The sequence below is a fragment of the Pseudorca crassidens genome, chromosome 9, assembly GCF_039906515.1.
Source record: "Pseudorca crassidens isolate mPseCra1 chromosome 9, mPseCra1.hap1, whole genome shotgun sequence".
Classification (NCBI taxonomy): domain Eukaryota; kingdom Metazoa; phylum Chordata; class Mammalia; order Artiodactyla; family Delphinidae; genus Pseudorca; species Pseudorca crassidens.
In genome coordinates, this window is record NC_090304.1 from 45,978,440 (window position 1) to 45,993,500 (window position 15,061).

General features: G+C 38.7%; 1 protein-coding gene across 2 annotated transcripts in view; it reads right to left on the reverse strand.

Annotated features, from left to right (window-relative positions):
* The window catches only part of SWAP70 (switching B cell complex subunit SWAP70), a 79,246-nt gene that overhangs the window by 25,122 nt on the left and 39,063 nt on the right, over positions 1-15,061 (reverse strand). For both annotated transcript variants that reach the window (XM_067749934.1, XM_067749933.1), the window contains exon 3: positions 12,491-12,664. In XM_067749934.1, the coding sequence (XP_067606035.1) occupies positions 12,491-12,664 (174 nt within the window). The remainder of the gene's footprint in view (positions 1-12,490; positions 12,665-15,061) is intronic.

Sequence of the window (15,061 nt, forward strand, 5' to 3'; positions counted from 1 at the left end):
TTTCATTGATATTTATAGGACATTCCATCCAAAAACAGCATATTACACTTTCTTCTCAACTGCACACGGAACATTCTCCAGGATAGATCACATCTTGGGTCACAAATCAAGCCTCGGTAAATTTAAGAAAACTGAAATCATATCAAGCATCTTCTCTGACAACAATGAGAAATCAATTACAGGGGAAAAAAACGTAAAAAATACAAACACATGGAGGCTAAACAATAAGTTACTAAATAACCAAGAGATCACTGAAGAAATCAAAGAGGAAATCAAAAAATACCTAGACACAAATGACAACAAAAACACGATGATCCAAAACCTATGGGATGCAGCAAAAGCAGTTCAAAGAGGGTAGTTTACAGCAATACAATTCTACCGCAAGAAACAAGAAAAATCTCAAATAAACAACCTAACCTTACACCTAAAGGAACTAGAGAAAGAAGAACAAACAAAACCCGAAGTTAGTAGAAGGAAAGAAACCATAAAGAACAGAGCAGAAATAAATGAAATAGAAACAAAGAAACAATAGCAAAGATCAATAAAACTAAAAGCTGAAAAAAAAAAAAACTAAAAGTTGGTTCTTTGAGAAGATAAACAAAATTGATAAACCATTAGACTCATCAAGAAAAAGAGGGAGAAGACACAAATCAATAAAATTAGAAATGAAAAAAGAGAAGTTACAACAGACACCGCAGAAATACAAAGCATCCTAAGAGACTACTACAAGCAACTCTATGCCAATAAAATGGACAACCTGGAAGAAATGGACAAATTCTTAGAAAGGTATAACTTTCCAAGACTGAACCAGGAAAAAACAGAATATATGAACAGACCAATCACAAGTAATGAAATCGAAACTGTGATTAAAAATCTTCCAACAAACAAAAATCCAGGATCAGATGGCTTCACAGGTGAATTCTATCAGACATTTAGAGAAGAGCTAACACCCATCCTTCTCAAACTCTTCCAAAAAATTGCAGAGGAAGGAATACTCCCAAACTCATTTTATGAGGCGACCATCACCCTGATACCAAAACCAGACAGAGATACTACCAAAAAAGAAAATTACAGACCAATATCACTGATGAATATCGATGCAAAAATCCTCAACAAAATACTAGCAAACAGAATCCAACAGCACATTAAAAGGATAATACACCACGATCAAGTGGGATTTACCTCAGGGATGCAAGGATTCTTCAATATACGCAAGTCAATCAATGTGATACACCATATTAACAAATTGCAGAATAAAAACCATATGATCATCTCAATAGATGCAGAAAAAGCTTTTGACAAAATTCAACACCCATTTATGATAAAAACTCTGCAGAAAGTGGGCATAGAGAGAACCTACCTCAACATAATAAAGGCCATATATGACAAACCCACAGCAAACATCATTCTCAATGGTGAAAAACTGAAAGCATTTCCTCTAAGATCAGGAACAAGACAAGGATGTCCACTCCCACCACTATTATTCAACATAGTGTTGGAAGTCCTAGCCACAGCAATCAGAGAAGAAAAAGAAATAAAGGAATACAGATTGGAAAAGAAGAAGTAAAACTGTCACTGTGTGCAGATGACATGATACTATACATAGGGAATCCTAAAAATGCCACCAGAAAACTTCTAGAGCTAATCAATGAATTTGGTAAAGTTGCAGGATACAAAATTAATGCACAGATATCTCTTGCATTCCTATACACTTACAAGGAAAGATCAGAAATAGAAATTAAGAAAACAATCCCATTCACCATTGCAACAAAAAGAATAAAATACCTAGGAATAAACCTACCTAAGGAGGTAAAAGATCTGTACTCAGAACTATAAGACACTGATGAAAGAAATCAAAGATAACACAAACAGATGGAGAGATATACCATGTTCTTGGACTGGAAGAATCAATATTGTGAAAATGACTATACTACCCAAAGCAATCTACAGATTCAATGCAATCCCTATCAAATTACCAATGGCATTTTTTACAGAACTAGAACAAAAAAAATCTTAAAATTTTTATGGAGACACAAAAGACCCCGAATACCCAAAGCAATCTTGAGGGAAAAAAAAGGAGCTGGAAGAATCAGACTCCCTGACTTCAGACTATACTACAAACCTACAGTAATTGAGACAATATGGTACTGGCACAAAAACAAAAATATAGATCAATGGAACAGGATAGAAAGCCCAGAGATAAACCCATGCACCTATGGTCAACTAATCTATGACAAAGGAGACAAGGATATACAATGGAGAAAAGACAGTCTCTTCAATAAGTGGTGCTGGGAAAACTGTACAGCTATATGTAAAAGAATGAAATTAGAACATTCCCTAACACCATACACAAAAATAAACTCAAAATGGATTAAAGACCTAAATGTAAGACTGGACACTATAAAACTCTTAGAGGATAACACAGGAAGAACACTCTTTGACATAAATCACAGCAAGATCTTTTTTGATCCACCTCCTAGAGTAATGGAAATAAAAACAAAAATAAACAAATGGGACCTAATGAAACTTAAAAGCTTTTGCACAGCAAAGGAAACCATAAACAAGATGAAAAGACAACCCTCAGAATGGGAGAAAATATTTGCAAACAAATCAACAGACAAAGGATTAATCTCCAAAATATATAAACAGCTCATGCAGCTCAATATTAAAGAAACAAACAACCCAACACAAAAATTGGCAGAAAAGCTGCTCAACATCACTAATTATTAGAGAAATGCAAATCAAAACTACAATGAGGTATCACCTCACACCACTTAGAATAGGCATCATCAGAAAATCTACAAACAACAAATGCTGGAGAGGGTGCGGAGAAAAGGGAACCCTCTTGAACTGTTTTTGGGAATGTAAAATGATACAGCCACTATGGAGAACAGTATGGAGGTTCCTTAACAAACTAAAAATAGAATTACCATATGATCCAGCAATCCCACTACTGGGTATATACCCAGAGAAAACCAAAATTTAAAAAGACACATGCACCCCAATGTTCACTGCAGCACTATTTACAATAGCCAGGTCATGGAAGCAACCTAAATGCCTATCAACAGACAAATGGATAAAGAAGATGTGGCACATATATACAATGGAATATTACTCAGCCATAAAAAGGAACAAAATTGAGTCATTTGTTGAGACATGGACGATCTAGAGACTGTCATACAGAGTGAAGTAAGTCAGAAAGAGAAAAACAAATATCGTATATTAACGCATGTATGTGAAACCTAGAAAAATGGTACAGATGAGCCAGTTTGCAGGGCAGAAGTTGAGACACAGATGTAAAGAACGGACGTATGGACACCAAGGGGGGAAAACCGCGGTGGGGTGGGAATGGTGGTGTGCTGAATTGGGCGATTGGGATTGACATGTATACACAAATGTGTATAAAGTTGATGACTAATAAGAACCTGCAGTATAAACAAACAAACAAACAAAACAACTAATACTAAACTTCCTTTGGGTTATTTGTATGGAAATATGTTAATATAAATGTTTCAGACATTACATGAAATTTCTAAAAATCTTATATGTTCTGGTATAATGTTATAAGTCATAATTCTAGTTATTACTTTAAAATGTATATCTCAGAAATAACTAAATTTCCTTGTCAATTGCATCATTATGAACTTTCATCAAATCTTTAACCGTGGTCATTTTTAAATCTTTTGTCATTTACAGACAGTTCTGGGTGTACTCTGATGCTTTTGCAAATATGTTCCTACAAAAGGGTTTCATCTTCAAGGAATTCACTGAAAAGACTCCAAGAAGTACAGGTTTCTGGTAACTGACTATACTGCTGAACTGAATGAATAAGCATTTTCAGAACTCTAATGGAAAACTGATGAATTCATAAAAGTGCTAACAAAAGATCAAGATGAAAAAAAAATTAATTACATGGGGCTGAGTGAACTGATGAGGATGATTATAATTTTTGTGACTTTCTGTTTCAATAAACAAACAAAAAAGACACATGCACCCCAATGTTCATTGCAGCACTATTTACAATAGCCAGGTCATGGAAGCATCCTAAATGCCCACTGACAGACAAATGGGTAAAGAAGATGTGGTACATATATACAATGGAATATTACTTAGCCATAAAAAGGAACAAAATTGGGTCATTTGTAGAGACATGGATGGACCTAGAGACTGTCCTACAGAGAGAAATAAGTCAGAAAGAGAAAAACAAATATCGTATATTAACGCATATATGTGGAATCTAGAAAAATGGTACAGATGAACCAGTTTGCAAGGCAGAAGCAGAAACACAGATGTAGAGAACAAACGTATGGACACCAAGGGGGGAAAGTGCGGGGGGTGGGGGTGGGAGATCAACTGGGAGATTGGGATTGACATGTATACACTAATATGTATAAAATAGATAACTAATAAGAACCTGTTGTATAAAAAATCAATTAATTAAATTAAATTTTTAAAAAACAGAAAAAATAAAATTACATTTAAGAAAGCATTTATGAAATAATATTAAGTGAGGAAGAATGCAAAATTAAATTTACCCATGATCTCCACTGCACAAAGTTTATATAAATATTTTGAAAAATACTAGAGCAAAATATTAGAGCCTAATTTGTTACAGATAGGATTGTGAATTAATTTTTTCTTTCTCTTCTTTGCACTTCCAACAATTTGATTATAATGTCGTTTGTGAAATAACATACTTTAACAGAAAAAGAATGCCAACAATAGGAAAAACATGTTTGCAAAGAAATATACATTTGCAAAATATCACAAGGTCAAAAAATATCAAGAGTTCTATTGTAATTTGATGAGATATTATAAGCTCCTCTTGTATGCAGATTATCTAATACCCTAAATCTAGCATACAGTAGGTATTCAACAAATGTTTACTTGCTGGAGAAAAACACACTTAGGTCTTTCTTTTCTCTTGCTGAAGATGTAACATCTGCTCTTTAGCTTATCAGATATTATTTTCTTGGCTTTTAAACAGAAGTAATAGGGATAGGCAGTGGAAAAGAGAAAAAGAAAATGATTAAGAAGAAAAGAAAGGGAAAAGGGAAGGAGAGAACAGGACAGAAAAGAGTAGAAGGAAAAAAGCTTAAAGGCAATAAGACACAAGAGAGAAAAAGTCAATTATATAAATAATTGACCAAAGTAAAATAACTTAGAGGTGTTATCATGCACAGAAATTCAATCTCCCTAAGGCAGCAAAAAGAGGGCCCATGCTGCCTGATCACAACTTGGGATAAAGGTTGTACAGGCACTGCTAGAAGTTTTAGTAGTGAGGCCATGGGTGTGGCCACATGCATGGACAGGATAACAAAAAGTGGGCATGACAAGTCAAGAAACAGCCTTAGCTTTTCCTCACCTACCACTGTGAATGAACTGGTGCCCCTCACACTCTGAGCTTCAATTCCTCATGTATATTGGAATGTCTTTAACATTGTTTCCTGTTAGCAGCAAACTCAGCTCTAGAAACAGCTTCCCAGAGTCATCCTGAACCTTTCTGAAGTTGCCCTCCCCCAACGCTCCAGAGTTTGTCATCAGCACTCAGCATCTGCTCTGCATTCCCAGTGACTGTTCCAGGCAACTAATCTAGATTCATTTCCTGTTGGCTTTCAACACAGTCATATACTTATAACCAAATAACTTAAGGACCTCTTAGTTCATTATATTGGGCCAAGGAGAGACAAACATTCCCATTCTCAGTAACTATTCGATGATACTAAGTAATAAATCATGTGCTGCTGTGTTAGTCTGAGTGGACTGCACCAATTCTAAGAGCTCATTCAGTTTCAGGAAGCAGCTTACTTCCTCCTCCCAAGGCAAGTTGCACCAAAAATAACAAAGAATAAACTTTCAAGCTGCATGTGATTTTTGAGGCCTCTGGCTCCAAAGTTTGTTAGAAGTTGTTTCACTGTAATCATTGAAGTGGGTCTTTATTAACTTAATAACAATTCAGATTTTATTTCTTAATAAAGGATCTCTTAAAACTATTTCAGGTTTAATATTTAATTGCAAGAAGGCAATTCTTCCAAATAAGCAACAGACAAACATCCTGTTTTGTTCTTGGCTCTGTGGGAAATGAATACTAATGTAAAAACTATACTTTACAGACACACATTTCCAGGAATATCATTTGACAAAAATTATAGAACCATCTCAAATGGGGACATGCAATTTCTTGACTTTTGGTACTAAGTCACTTTCACTTAATTTATTCAATATTCTTGATATTGATTGATATTCTGGGTGATGGGAAACTGAGTCAAAAGCAAACTTACCCCACTTATGTTATTCATGTCACTACCACTGTTACTTATATCTCATATAGTATTAATCGAAGCTGGAGAATTAAATCTTAACTTAAAAATATTTTGGACTTAAAATGCAAACCATCATTATGGTAAATGACTTATTGGAAACATAAAAATTACTTTAAATTTATAAAGCCTAAAAACTGTTTGTAATAATACAAATCAAACTCATTCATGACAAATTAAGACATTATACTTCAAAATTTATTCTTAAATGTACATTTTCATACTTAATTTTATTAAAATCTGTAAGTCTAAAACTCATTCAAAATATAGTTTTTTTAACACTATTAAAGTACTTAGGAAGAAAACAAAATCTAACAGAGAGTGGGCACCTTAAGAAATGACTCTACTGTTTCTCATAAACTGTGCAACCTTGAATTTGCAGTGCTTGGCAAAGGCCAGGAGATGTGCTAGGAGCTCAATAAATACAAGGCCATATTTTAAACCTTAGGAGGCCGGTTCAGCAGCCAGACAAAGCAGTTCCACGTAAATCTGTTTTAATGATCCCTTCTTTCCCCCAACAAGTACTCCTGGCCACAGAGGAATAATCTGTAAAACTAACTCTATTTCTACTTCTAATCAGAAGAATGCTGAGGGAGCTAAGGACATCAAAACAACAGAGTTAAGTCCAAACAATGACATGACAAGGTATGCCACTTGACTATCCTGACAAGTCAAAAGAGGCCATTCCCTTCTCGAATAAGATTAACTTGTTTAGGAGAGGACGAAGACATTCCTGTCAGCCTGCAAAGAGGAAGGCAAGCAAGCAGTGAAGTCTTGGCTGGGCTCTGGGTGCATAAAAATAAAGTCATGGCCCACATCAAGTCTTATGTAGGTCCCAGTTTTTCGGGCCACCTAGGGCAGAAATCTTTTTTTTTTTTAAATAAATTTATTTATTTTTGGCTGCGTTGGGTTTTCGTTGCTGTGTGCAGGCTTTCTTTAGTTGCGGCAAGCGGGGGCTACTCTTCGTTGCGGTGCACGGACTTCTCATTGCGGTGGCTTCTCTTGTTGTGGCGCACGGGCTCTAGGTGCGCGGGCTTCAGTAGTTGTGGCATGTGGGCTCTAGAGCGCAGGCTCAGTAGCCGTGGCGCATGGGCTTGGTTGCTCCGCGGCATGTGGGATCTTCCCACACCAGGGCTCGAACCCGTGTCCCCTGCCTTGGTAGGCGGATTCTTAACCACTGAGCCACCAGGGAAGTCCCGAGCATAAATCTTTTTTTTTTTTTTCCGGTACGCAGGCCTCTCACTGTTGTGGCCTCTCCCGCTGCGGAGCACAGGCTCCGGATGCGCAGGCTCAGCGGCCATGGCTCACGGGCCCATCCTCCTGGACCGGGGCACGAACCCGTGTCCCCTGCATCATCAGGCGGACTCTCAACCACTGTGCCACCAGGGAAGCCCCCGAGCATAAATCTTTTGAGTGTCATAGGCAGAGTAGTCAGGAAGCTGATGCTGACTGGCTCCCTCCACAGCCTGTGACTCAGTGATAATCTACTAATGACAAGTCCTCCACATCAAGTAAGAGCTGCTTTGAGGAATATGGTTAAGTCTCCTTACAAACTAATTTCTAATTCTGAAATCAGGACAAAGCCACTTTCAAGTCCACTGTGGATATTTTAGAGATCAAAAGATCACGGGTAAGAGACCCACCCCATCTCCAGTTCTAAAGAAAACGCAAATAAATTTACAACACTATGTATAACTACAAAATGTCTTAAAAGACAATACTGGAGATTTATTAGCACAATTCTTCCAAGCAGCAGCTAGGTTTTTTTTGAAAGATTTCCTTATAGTCACTGTTGTAATATAGTTTTTTTTAACATCTTTATTGGAATATAATTGCTTTACAATGTTGTGCTAGTTTCTGCTGTATAACAAAGGGAATCAGCTATATGTATACATATAATCCCATATTCCCTCCCTCTTGTGTCTCCCTCCCACTCTCCCTAAGCAGTAGCTAGGTTTTAAAAATACCATTAGCATATCTTTTTCTACATCTATCAACATTCTATTCCCTTCTATATGTTTCTGTATTAAAAGAATTTTTGTGGACAAAAATTCCATAGCATGTTTTATTTTTTTATTTTTATTTTTATTTTTTTTTTGGCGGTACGTGGGCCTCTCACTGTTGTGGCCTCTCCCGTTGCAGAGCACAGGCTCCGGACACGCAGGCTCAGCAGCCATGGCTCACGGGCCTAGCCGCTCCGCGGCATGTGGGATCTTCCCGGACCGGGGCACGAACCCGTGTCCCCTGCATCAGCAGGCGGTCTCTCAACCACTGCGCCACCAGGGAAGCTCAGCATGTTTTATTTTTTACTTCCCCTTTCACATACGTGCACAATTACATTATTATTATTATTAAGCACTAAGAAACTGTCCCCACCGCTACAGTGAAACTGCCTTCTCCTTGCTTACCAATGACCACCTAATTGTTAAATCCAAGGGCAACTTCTCACTCATTACCCTCTAATTTTTCTATAGAATCTAATGCTAGGAACTACTTTTCTGCTTCTTAGAACTTCTTCTTTCTTTGGCACCCATGACTCAACACTCTCCCAGTTCTCCACCAACCTCACAGACTATCCAATTCTGCTTCCTTTACCAAATCTACTTCCTCCTCCTGCTACAGAAATGGGCTCAAAATTCTGTCTTCAGTCCTCGCTTCTCCCACTATTGTCTCTTCCTCCCTGATCTAACCTACTCCCATGGCTTCCCTGTCTCTGTCTCCAGCCCTGACCTCTCACAGCTCTAAATGTACTCTTTCAGTTCAAACAGGACAGCTCCACAAGGATGATCCACTCAAAATGCCAAATGTACCAAACCCATCATCATACATCATATCCCCAATTTGTTCATCACCCTGTCATTCATTCATACACACACACACACACACACACACACACACACACAAAATTTAGTGAGCGTTTATCATGGAGCCAGACATTAAGTTAAATGCTTCACATACATCAACTATCAGTCCTCACAAGAGTCCAGTGAAGGAAGTAGTGATCCCCATTTTCCAGATGGGGAAACCCAAACAGGGAGATTAAGTAATCTGTTCACAGTCACAGAGCTAAAAAGTGGTCAAGTAGGGATTTAAACCAGGCAGTCTGATTTGAAAGACCATGCTTTAAACAACTATACAATATTACCTCCCAGTTGCCCAGACCTGAAACTTGTCTCTATCTCTGTACAGCCATCACATTCTAGTTAGAAAGGGCATGTGTCATTCTTTTTGACTGCCCAGCACCTAACCCGCTTCTTATGTCTGGGGAATTCCCAATATGGAAGTTAAAAACACAATTGGACACTTTCCAGGCCTCCTTTGCAGCTAGCTCATGGCATGTGACCTAGGTTATAACAATTAGATGCATCACGCCCTGACTGTGATTGAGAAATAGGCACAGAAAACTCTCCATGGTAGCAAGAACAGTTACTTGCAGGAAGATTTGAGTTCCTGGACAGCACCCAGTGTGCAGGGCCAGAGGTGTTCCGTGGTACAAGTACAACACACATTTTCCCTGTGGTTCCTCACTGCACAGCCTCCACACCTGGTTTTTCAGCCATCATAGCCATTCTGTCAGCTACCCAACATCCTTTTTAAAATTCCCTTTTTGGCTTAAATCAGTCAATCCAGCTGTTTCAAAGACTGGCAATCCAGTCAAGCTGGATACCTCACTCATCTCCGACATGCCCTGCCTTTCCTTTCCTGCCTCATATAACCTTGCCCACTGTTCCCTCCAACCGTAAGTCTTCTCCTCTGCCTTCTCCATTAGTCAAAATTCTTCCGTCTTTTAAGGCCCAGCATAAATGCTACCTTCCCACTAAATATAATAGGTAACACAATGAGCACTTTCTAAGGGCCAGGCAGTCTTCTCATCTGATATTCACAAGAGCAGTTAGGAGGCAGATACTAGCATTAGCCTTATTTTACAGTTGAGGAAACTGCAGCAAAAACTAATGAAGTAAATTTCCCAAGGTCACACAGCTAGTGAGCAGTGTGGAAGCCAGAATTCAAATCCAAGAAATCTGACTCCAGACTCCTGCTCGTAACCAAGGAACACCAAATTACAGCCCATGAGTCAAATCTACCCCAGCTGCCAAATCTGGCTCTCAGCCTGTTTTTATACACACTTGCTCCAAGAACGGTTTTTACATTTTTCAGCGGTTAGAAGGGGTAAAATCAAAAGAGTAATAATATTTCATGGTCCATTAAAATTATATGAAACTCAAATTTCAACATCCATAAGTAAAAGTTTTATTAAAGCACAGGAACATATTGTCTTGTGGCTGCTTTCACGCTATTAACAGCAGAGTTGAGTAGCTATAACAGAGACAATATGGCCCAGGAAGCCCACAAAACCTCAAATATTTTCTGTCTGGCCCTTTACTGAAAAAGTTTAAGACCCTGCTTTTAACCACTACATTATACTGCCTCTCTTAAAAAGCCTTCCCTGATCCCTGACCTCCCTCAAACTGGAATAAATCTTTCCCTTCTCTGTATTTGCATGGCATTTGCACCTCTCTTATAACAGGTAGTTTATTTTGCTTTGAATTACACTTGATTTTTTTCTTTTCCTTGAGCAGACTGCATATTCCTTGAAGGCAGGAAGTCATCTTTTTCACTTTGTATTCCTCTTATTGCCTCATTTACTGTTGCCAGTCGATAAATCCTTGCTGACTTGAAATAAAATATTGCAGTGTGAACTTTTAAACAGATTTTCCTAACATAAACATGAATCATACAAATAAATCACAGACTAGACTCATGCTGGCAGGATGGGTAATAATGGGCACCCTCAATCACTACTGGTAGGTATATAAATGGTACAGCCTTTCTGAAGGGCAATTCTGCTTCGTTCATCTCATACCCTGAAAGTGTGCATTTCTTAGGACTTAGCATTCCACTGCTGGAAATTTATCCTACAGAAATAAGCAGACTAGTGTGCAAAAATGTATGCAATAATATTAGTCATAGGAGCTAACATTTACTGAATACATATCATGTGCCAGGCACTGAGCTAAGTCATTTATTTTTTCCCCCAGTCGCGATTTAATTATTTTTTTTAATTTTAGATTTTTTATTGAGGTAACATTGGTTCATAACATTATATAAGTTTCATGTATACAACACTGTATTTCTAATTCTACATGCACTATAGTGTGCTCACCACCGAAAACTTAGTTTCCAAAAAGTTGACCCTCTTTATCCCTTTCACCCTTCCCACCCCTACTTCCCCTCTGGTAGCCACTGTTCTGTTCCCTGTATCTATATGTTTTTGTTTGGTTTGGTTTGTTCGATTATTTTGTTTGTTTGTTCATATTCCATATATGCATAAAATCATACAGTATTCCTCTTTCTCTGACTTATTTCACTTACTGAACTAAGTCCTTTAAATACAGAGCCTCACAACCCTTAGAATAAACATTTTTATGAGCCCCATTTTATAGATGAGGAAATTAAAACTCAAGAGGTTACATCATTTGTCCAAGGTTAGGGGATTACAAATGACTTCTTTTAAGGGGAGGACTACAGTTGATTAATCTGCATATTATTAGTCTTTTCTAAATTTACTACTGTAATAAGCATGTATTACGTGGATCGTTTTTTAGGGCAGTAAGAGAGCACAGAATGCTTACTCCTGCATTCCCCCTGTCCCCCGCCGTCCCCCTGCCCCTTGGAAGCTCAGGGAAAATAACCCAGAACAAAACAAGCAAATGTCCTTTTTCATTTACTTTAGAAAGTATGGTCTTAAAAAAGTCTCCATCCTTGGCTTTGAAACAAGAATAGTTATTTCCTCACATAAATCAGCCTTGGGAACAACATTCTGGATCCTATGTGTTTCCCTAGCATCACTCAGCCATTTCTTATGGTTTTGCCAATATGTAAGTAGACAGAAAATTATGTTGTGACTTGTACTGAATAAAGACTCTTTGAACATGAGGATGGATTTGTCTATAATTATAGCAGTTTAGAGAGGAAGAGTCCCACCCTGTGTGCAAATCTCCATGGTTACTGCATAACCCTAAATCACTAACTTTTGGACTTTTTTGGATCTAAGCTTTTTTGCCTCTGATCCAAAAACACTAGTATAGGATCTCCTTCCATATCTACTTCCAAGTTAGATCTATTAAATGCTAAGATGGCCCTGTAAAACTTCCCAGAGCCACACTTACCTCTTCTGGTACAATAATTAGTGGGTACTTGTCCTCAGATAAAAAGTTGAAAATAACCCATACTTTAAATGCATCGTCTTCTGTAATGAGCAGGAGACTCTTTGCGAGGTTTTTTTTGACACAGAGGGTCCAACACATCCTATTGAATTCAATCTTGTCAAAGTTGTCTTGGACCTAAAAAGGAACAAGGAAAAATTCCAATGAACCAGTCCAAAATAAGCAGCATGTAAACCAAATAAAACAGAAAGACAAAGCCTACTACAGGCTTCTATTTTAATCAATCCAATTAACCAATAACCATTTCCTAACTAGTTGCTTAGGTACCACACTTTCAAAGACTCGATTAAGAATGTTATATTGAGGGTTTCCCTAGTGGCGCAGTGGTTGAGAGGCCGCCTGCTGATGCAGGGGACGCGGGTTCGTGCCCCGGTCCGGGAAGATCCCACATGCCGCGGAGCACCTGGGCCCATGAGCCATGGCCGCTGAGCCTGCGCGTCCGGAGCCTGTGCTCCGCAACGGGAGAGGCCACAACAGTGAGAGGCCCGCGTACCGCAAAAAAAAAAAAAAAAAAAAGAATGTTATATTGAGGGACTTCCCTCGTGGTCCAGTGGGTAACACTCTGTGCTCCCAATGCAGGGGGCCCGGGTTCGATCCCTGGTCAGGGAACTAGATCCCACACGCAGGCCGCAACTAAACGTGCCACAACGAAGATCCCACGAGCCACAACTAAGACCCGGCACAGCCAAAATAAATAAATATTAAGGAAAAAAAAAGAATGTTATATTGAGCCTGACACTGAAGCAACATCTGCCCGTATCACTCAGTCGGCACATAAAATACTGGCTTGTCAAATAGTTTTTTTTTTCATGTATAAACATTATCTTCTAAACAGATTACCAATCCTGATACAGAGAAGTTGAGAATGTCAATTACTCAATATGAGCTACATGCAGATATCTCATCTTTACCTATATGGTCAAAGAAGATACTTTCTCTTGGGAAAAACTGTTGAACTGAAATTCTAAAAAGACAGCCCTGCCACTCAGTCATTCAGTTATGCATTCAACATTCTCTCAGGGTCTACTATGAGCCAAATACTATGCTACAAATTAAGGATATAAAGGTGAAGAAGAACTTGGCCGCTGCTCTTAGAATAGTCACAGTTTATTAGGAAAAACAGACATGCAAATAGACAAATTTTAACATAACACAGAGTATAATTCAATAGTTTTTCACTCATTCAACAGATAAAATTTAGATAGTAATTATTATCTGCCGGGGACAATGCAAAGATACTGAATATACTACTAGCCCATGTCTCCAAGGGATGTCAAGGCAATTACAATATAGTGTGATAAGTATTATATAGAGGTAAGCAGAGGATTCTGTGGGAACACTGAGGAGCTAACCCAATCTTAAGAATTGGGGGAAGATTTGCAGAAAAAGTGACATAACAGAGCTGACTCCTAAAGGACCGCCAAGAGTCAAAACAATTTGAGAATGAGGTAAAGAGTGTTCCAGGTAGAACAGAATGTGAGAAAGCCCAGAGGCAGAAACAACCATGGTTAGTCTGGAAGAACTGCAGGAAGGTTAATGTGAATGGGGCACTTGGTACTAGAGGGCGGTATGAGTCAAGGCTCTTTATAAATGCAAATAAGAGAAATGATCTTGAGTTCCTTTAAACAGATAAGGAATTTATTGGAAAAGCAATGGGTAACCTCAAAGATCCAACACAAGGGCTGAAAAACCTAGACTCTGAAACTAAGCCGTTACCAATCTAGGCTAAGCAGTCATAACTGCAATTGAAACTACTCATGGTACCAGCGGGTGGAGACACGACTGCCAATATAACATGAGGCCATCACTGTTGCCGCTGACCCAGTCCTTGATCCTCCGTGTCCCTCAATGCAGATTCAAAGTCCCCACCTCAATGCAGATTCAAAGTCCCACCAGGTCACATTCCTAAGCCCTAGCTGCCAGGGAGCTGGGAAAATGAGGATCCAAACTTTTCAATATCTGAGATGTGAGATAGGTCCTGTCCTCCACCAAGACACTGTGGAATTTCCCAGACATAAGAAAAGAGTTGATACTGGTCAGATGAAAAAATGACAAATGTCCACTGCATGGGGCACAGTGAAAGACTAGGCTAGAGAAGTAGGTGAAGACCAGATCATGAAGAGCCTTATAATTCACAGCAAGGAGTTAGGATTTATCTGTACTGAAAGAGAGGGAGGGGCAACATATACAACCTGCATTTTAAAAGCCGTATTGGGGACAATATGGAAAATGTACGGGAGGAGGCAGAGCGGGTGACAGGACAACATGAGCAAAGCATTTCTTTCTAGAGAAAGATGAATGAAGTGCTGTGTGTAATGTAAGGAAGAAGTCACTAGTTGGCTGCAGGAGGAAGTTTCTCTCATTCTCTGGCTAGAATTTGTCATTAGTAAACCAGTTCCCCACGAGTAAGAAGATATATCCTTTGTGCTCTGCCTTGAGCACCCTGTCTCAGTCTGACACCATTTCCCATGCCCCCATGGTACACAAATGACCCCATGAAGGGAATAATAACTG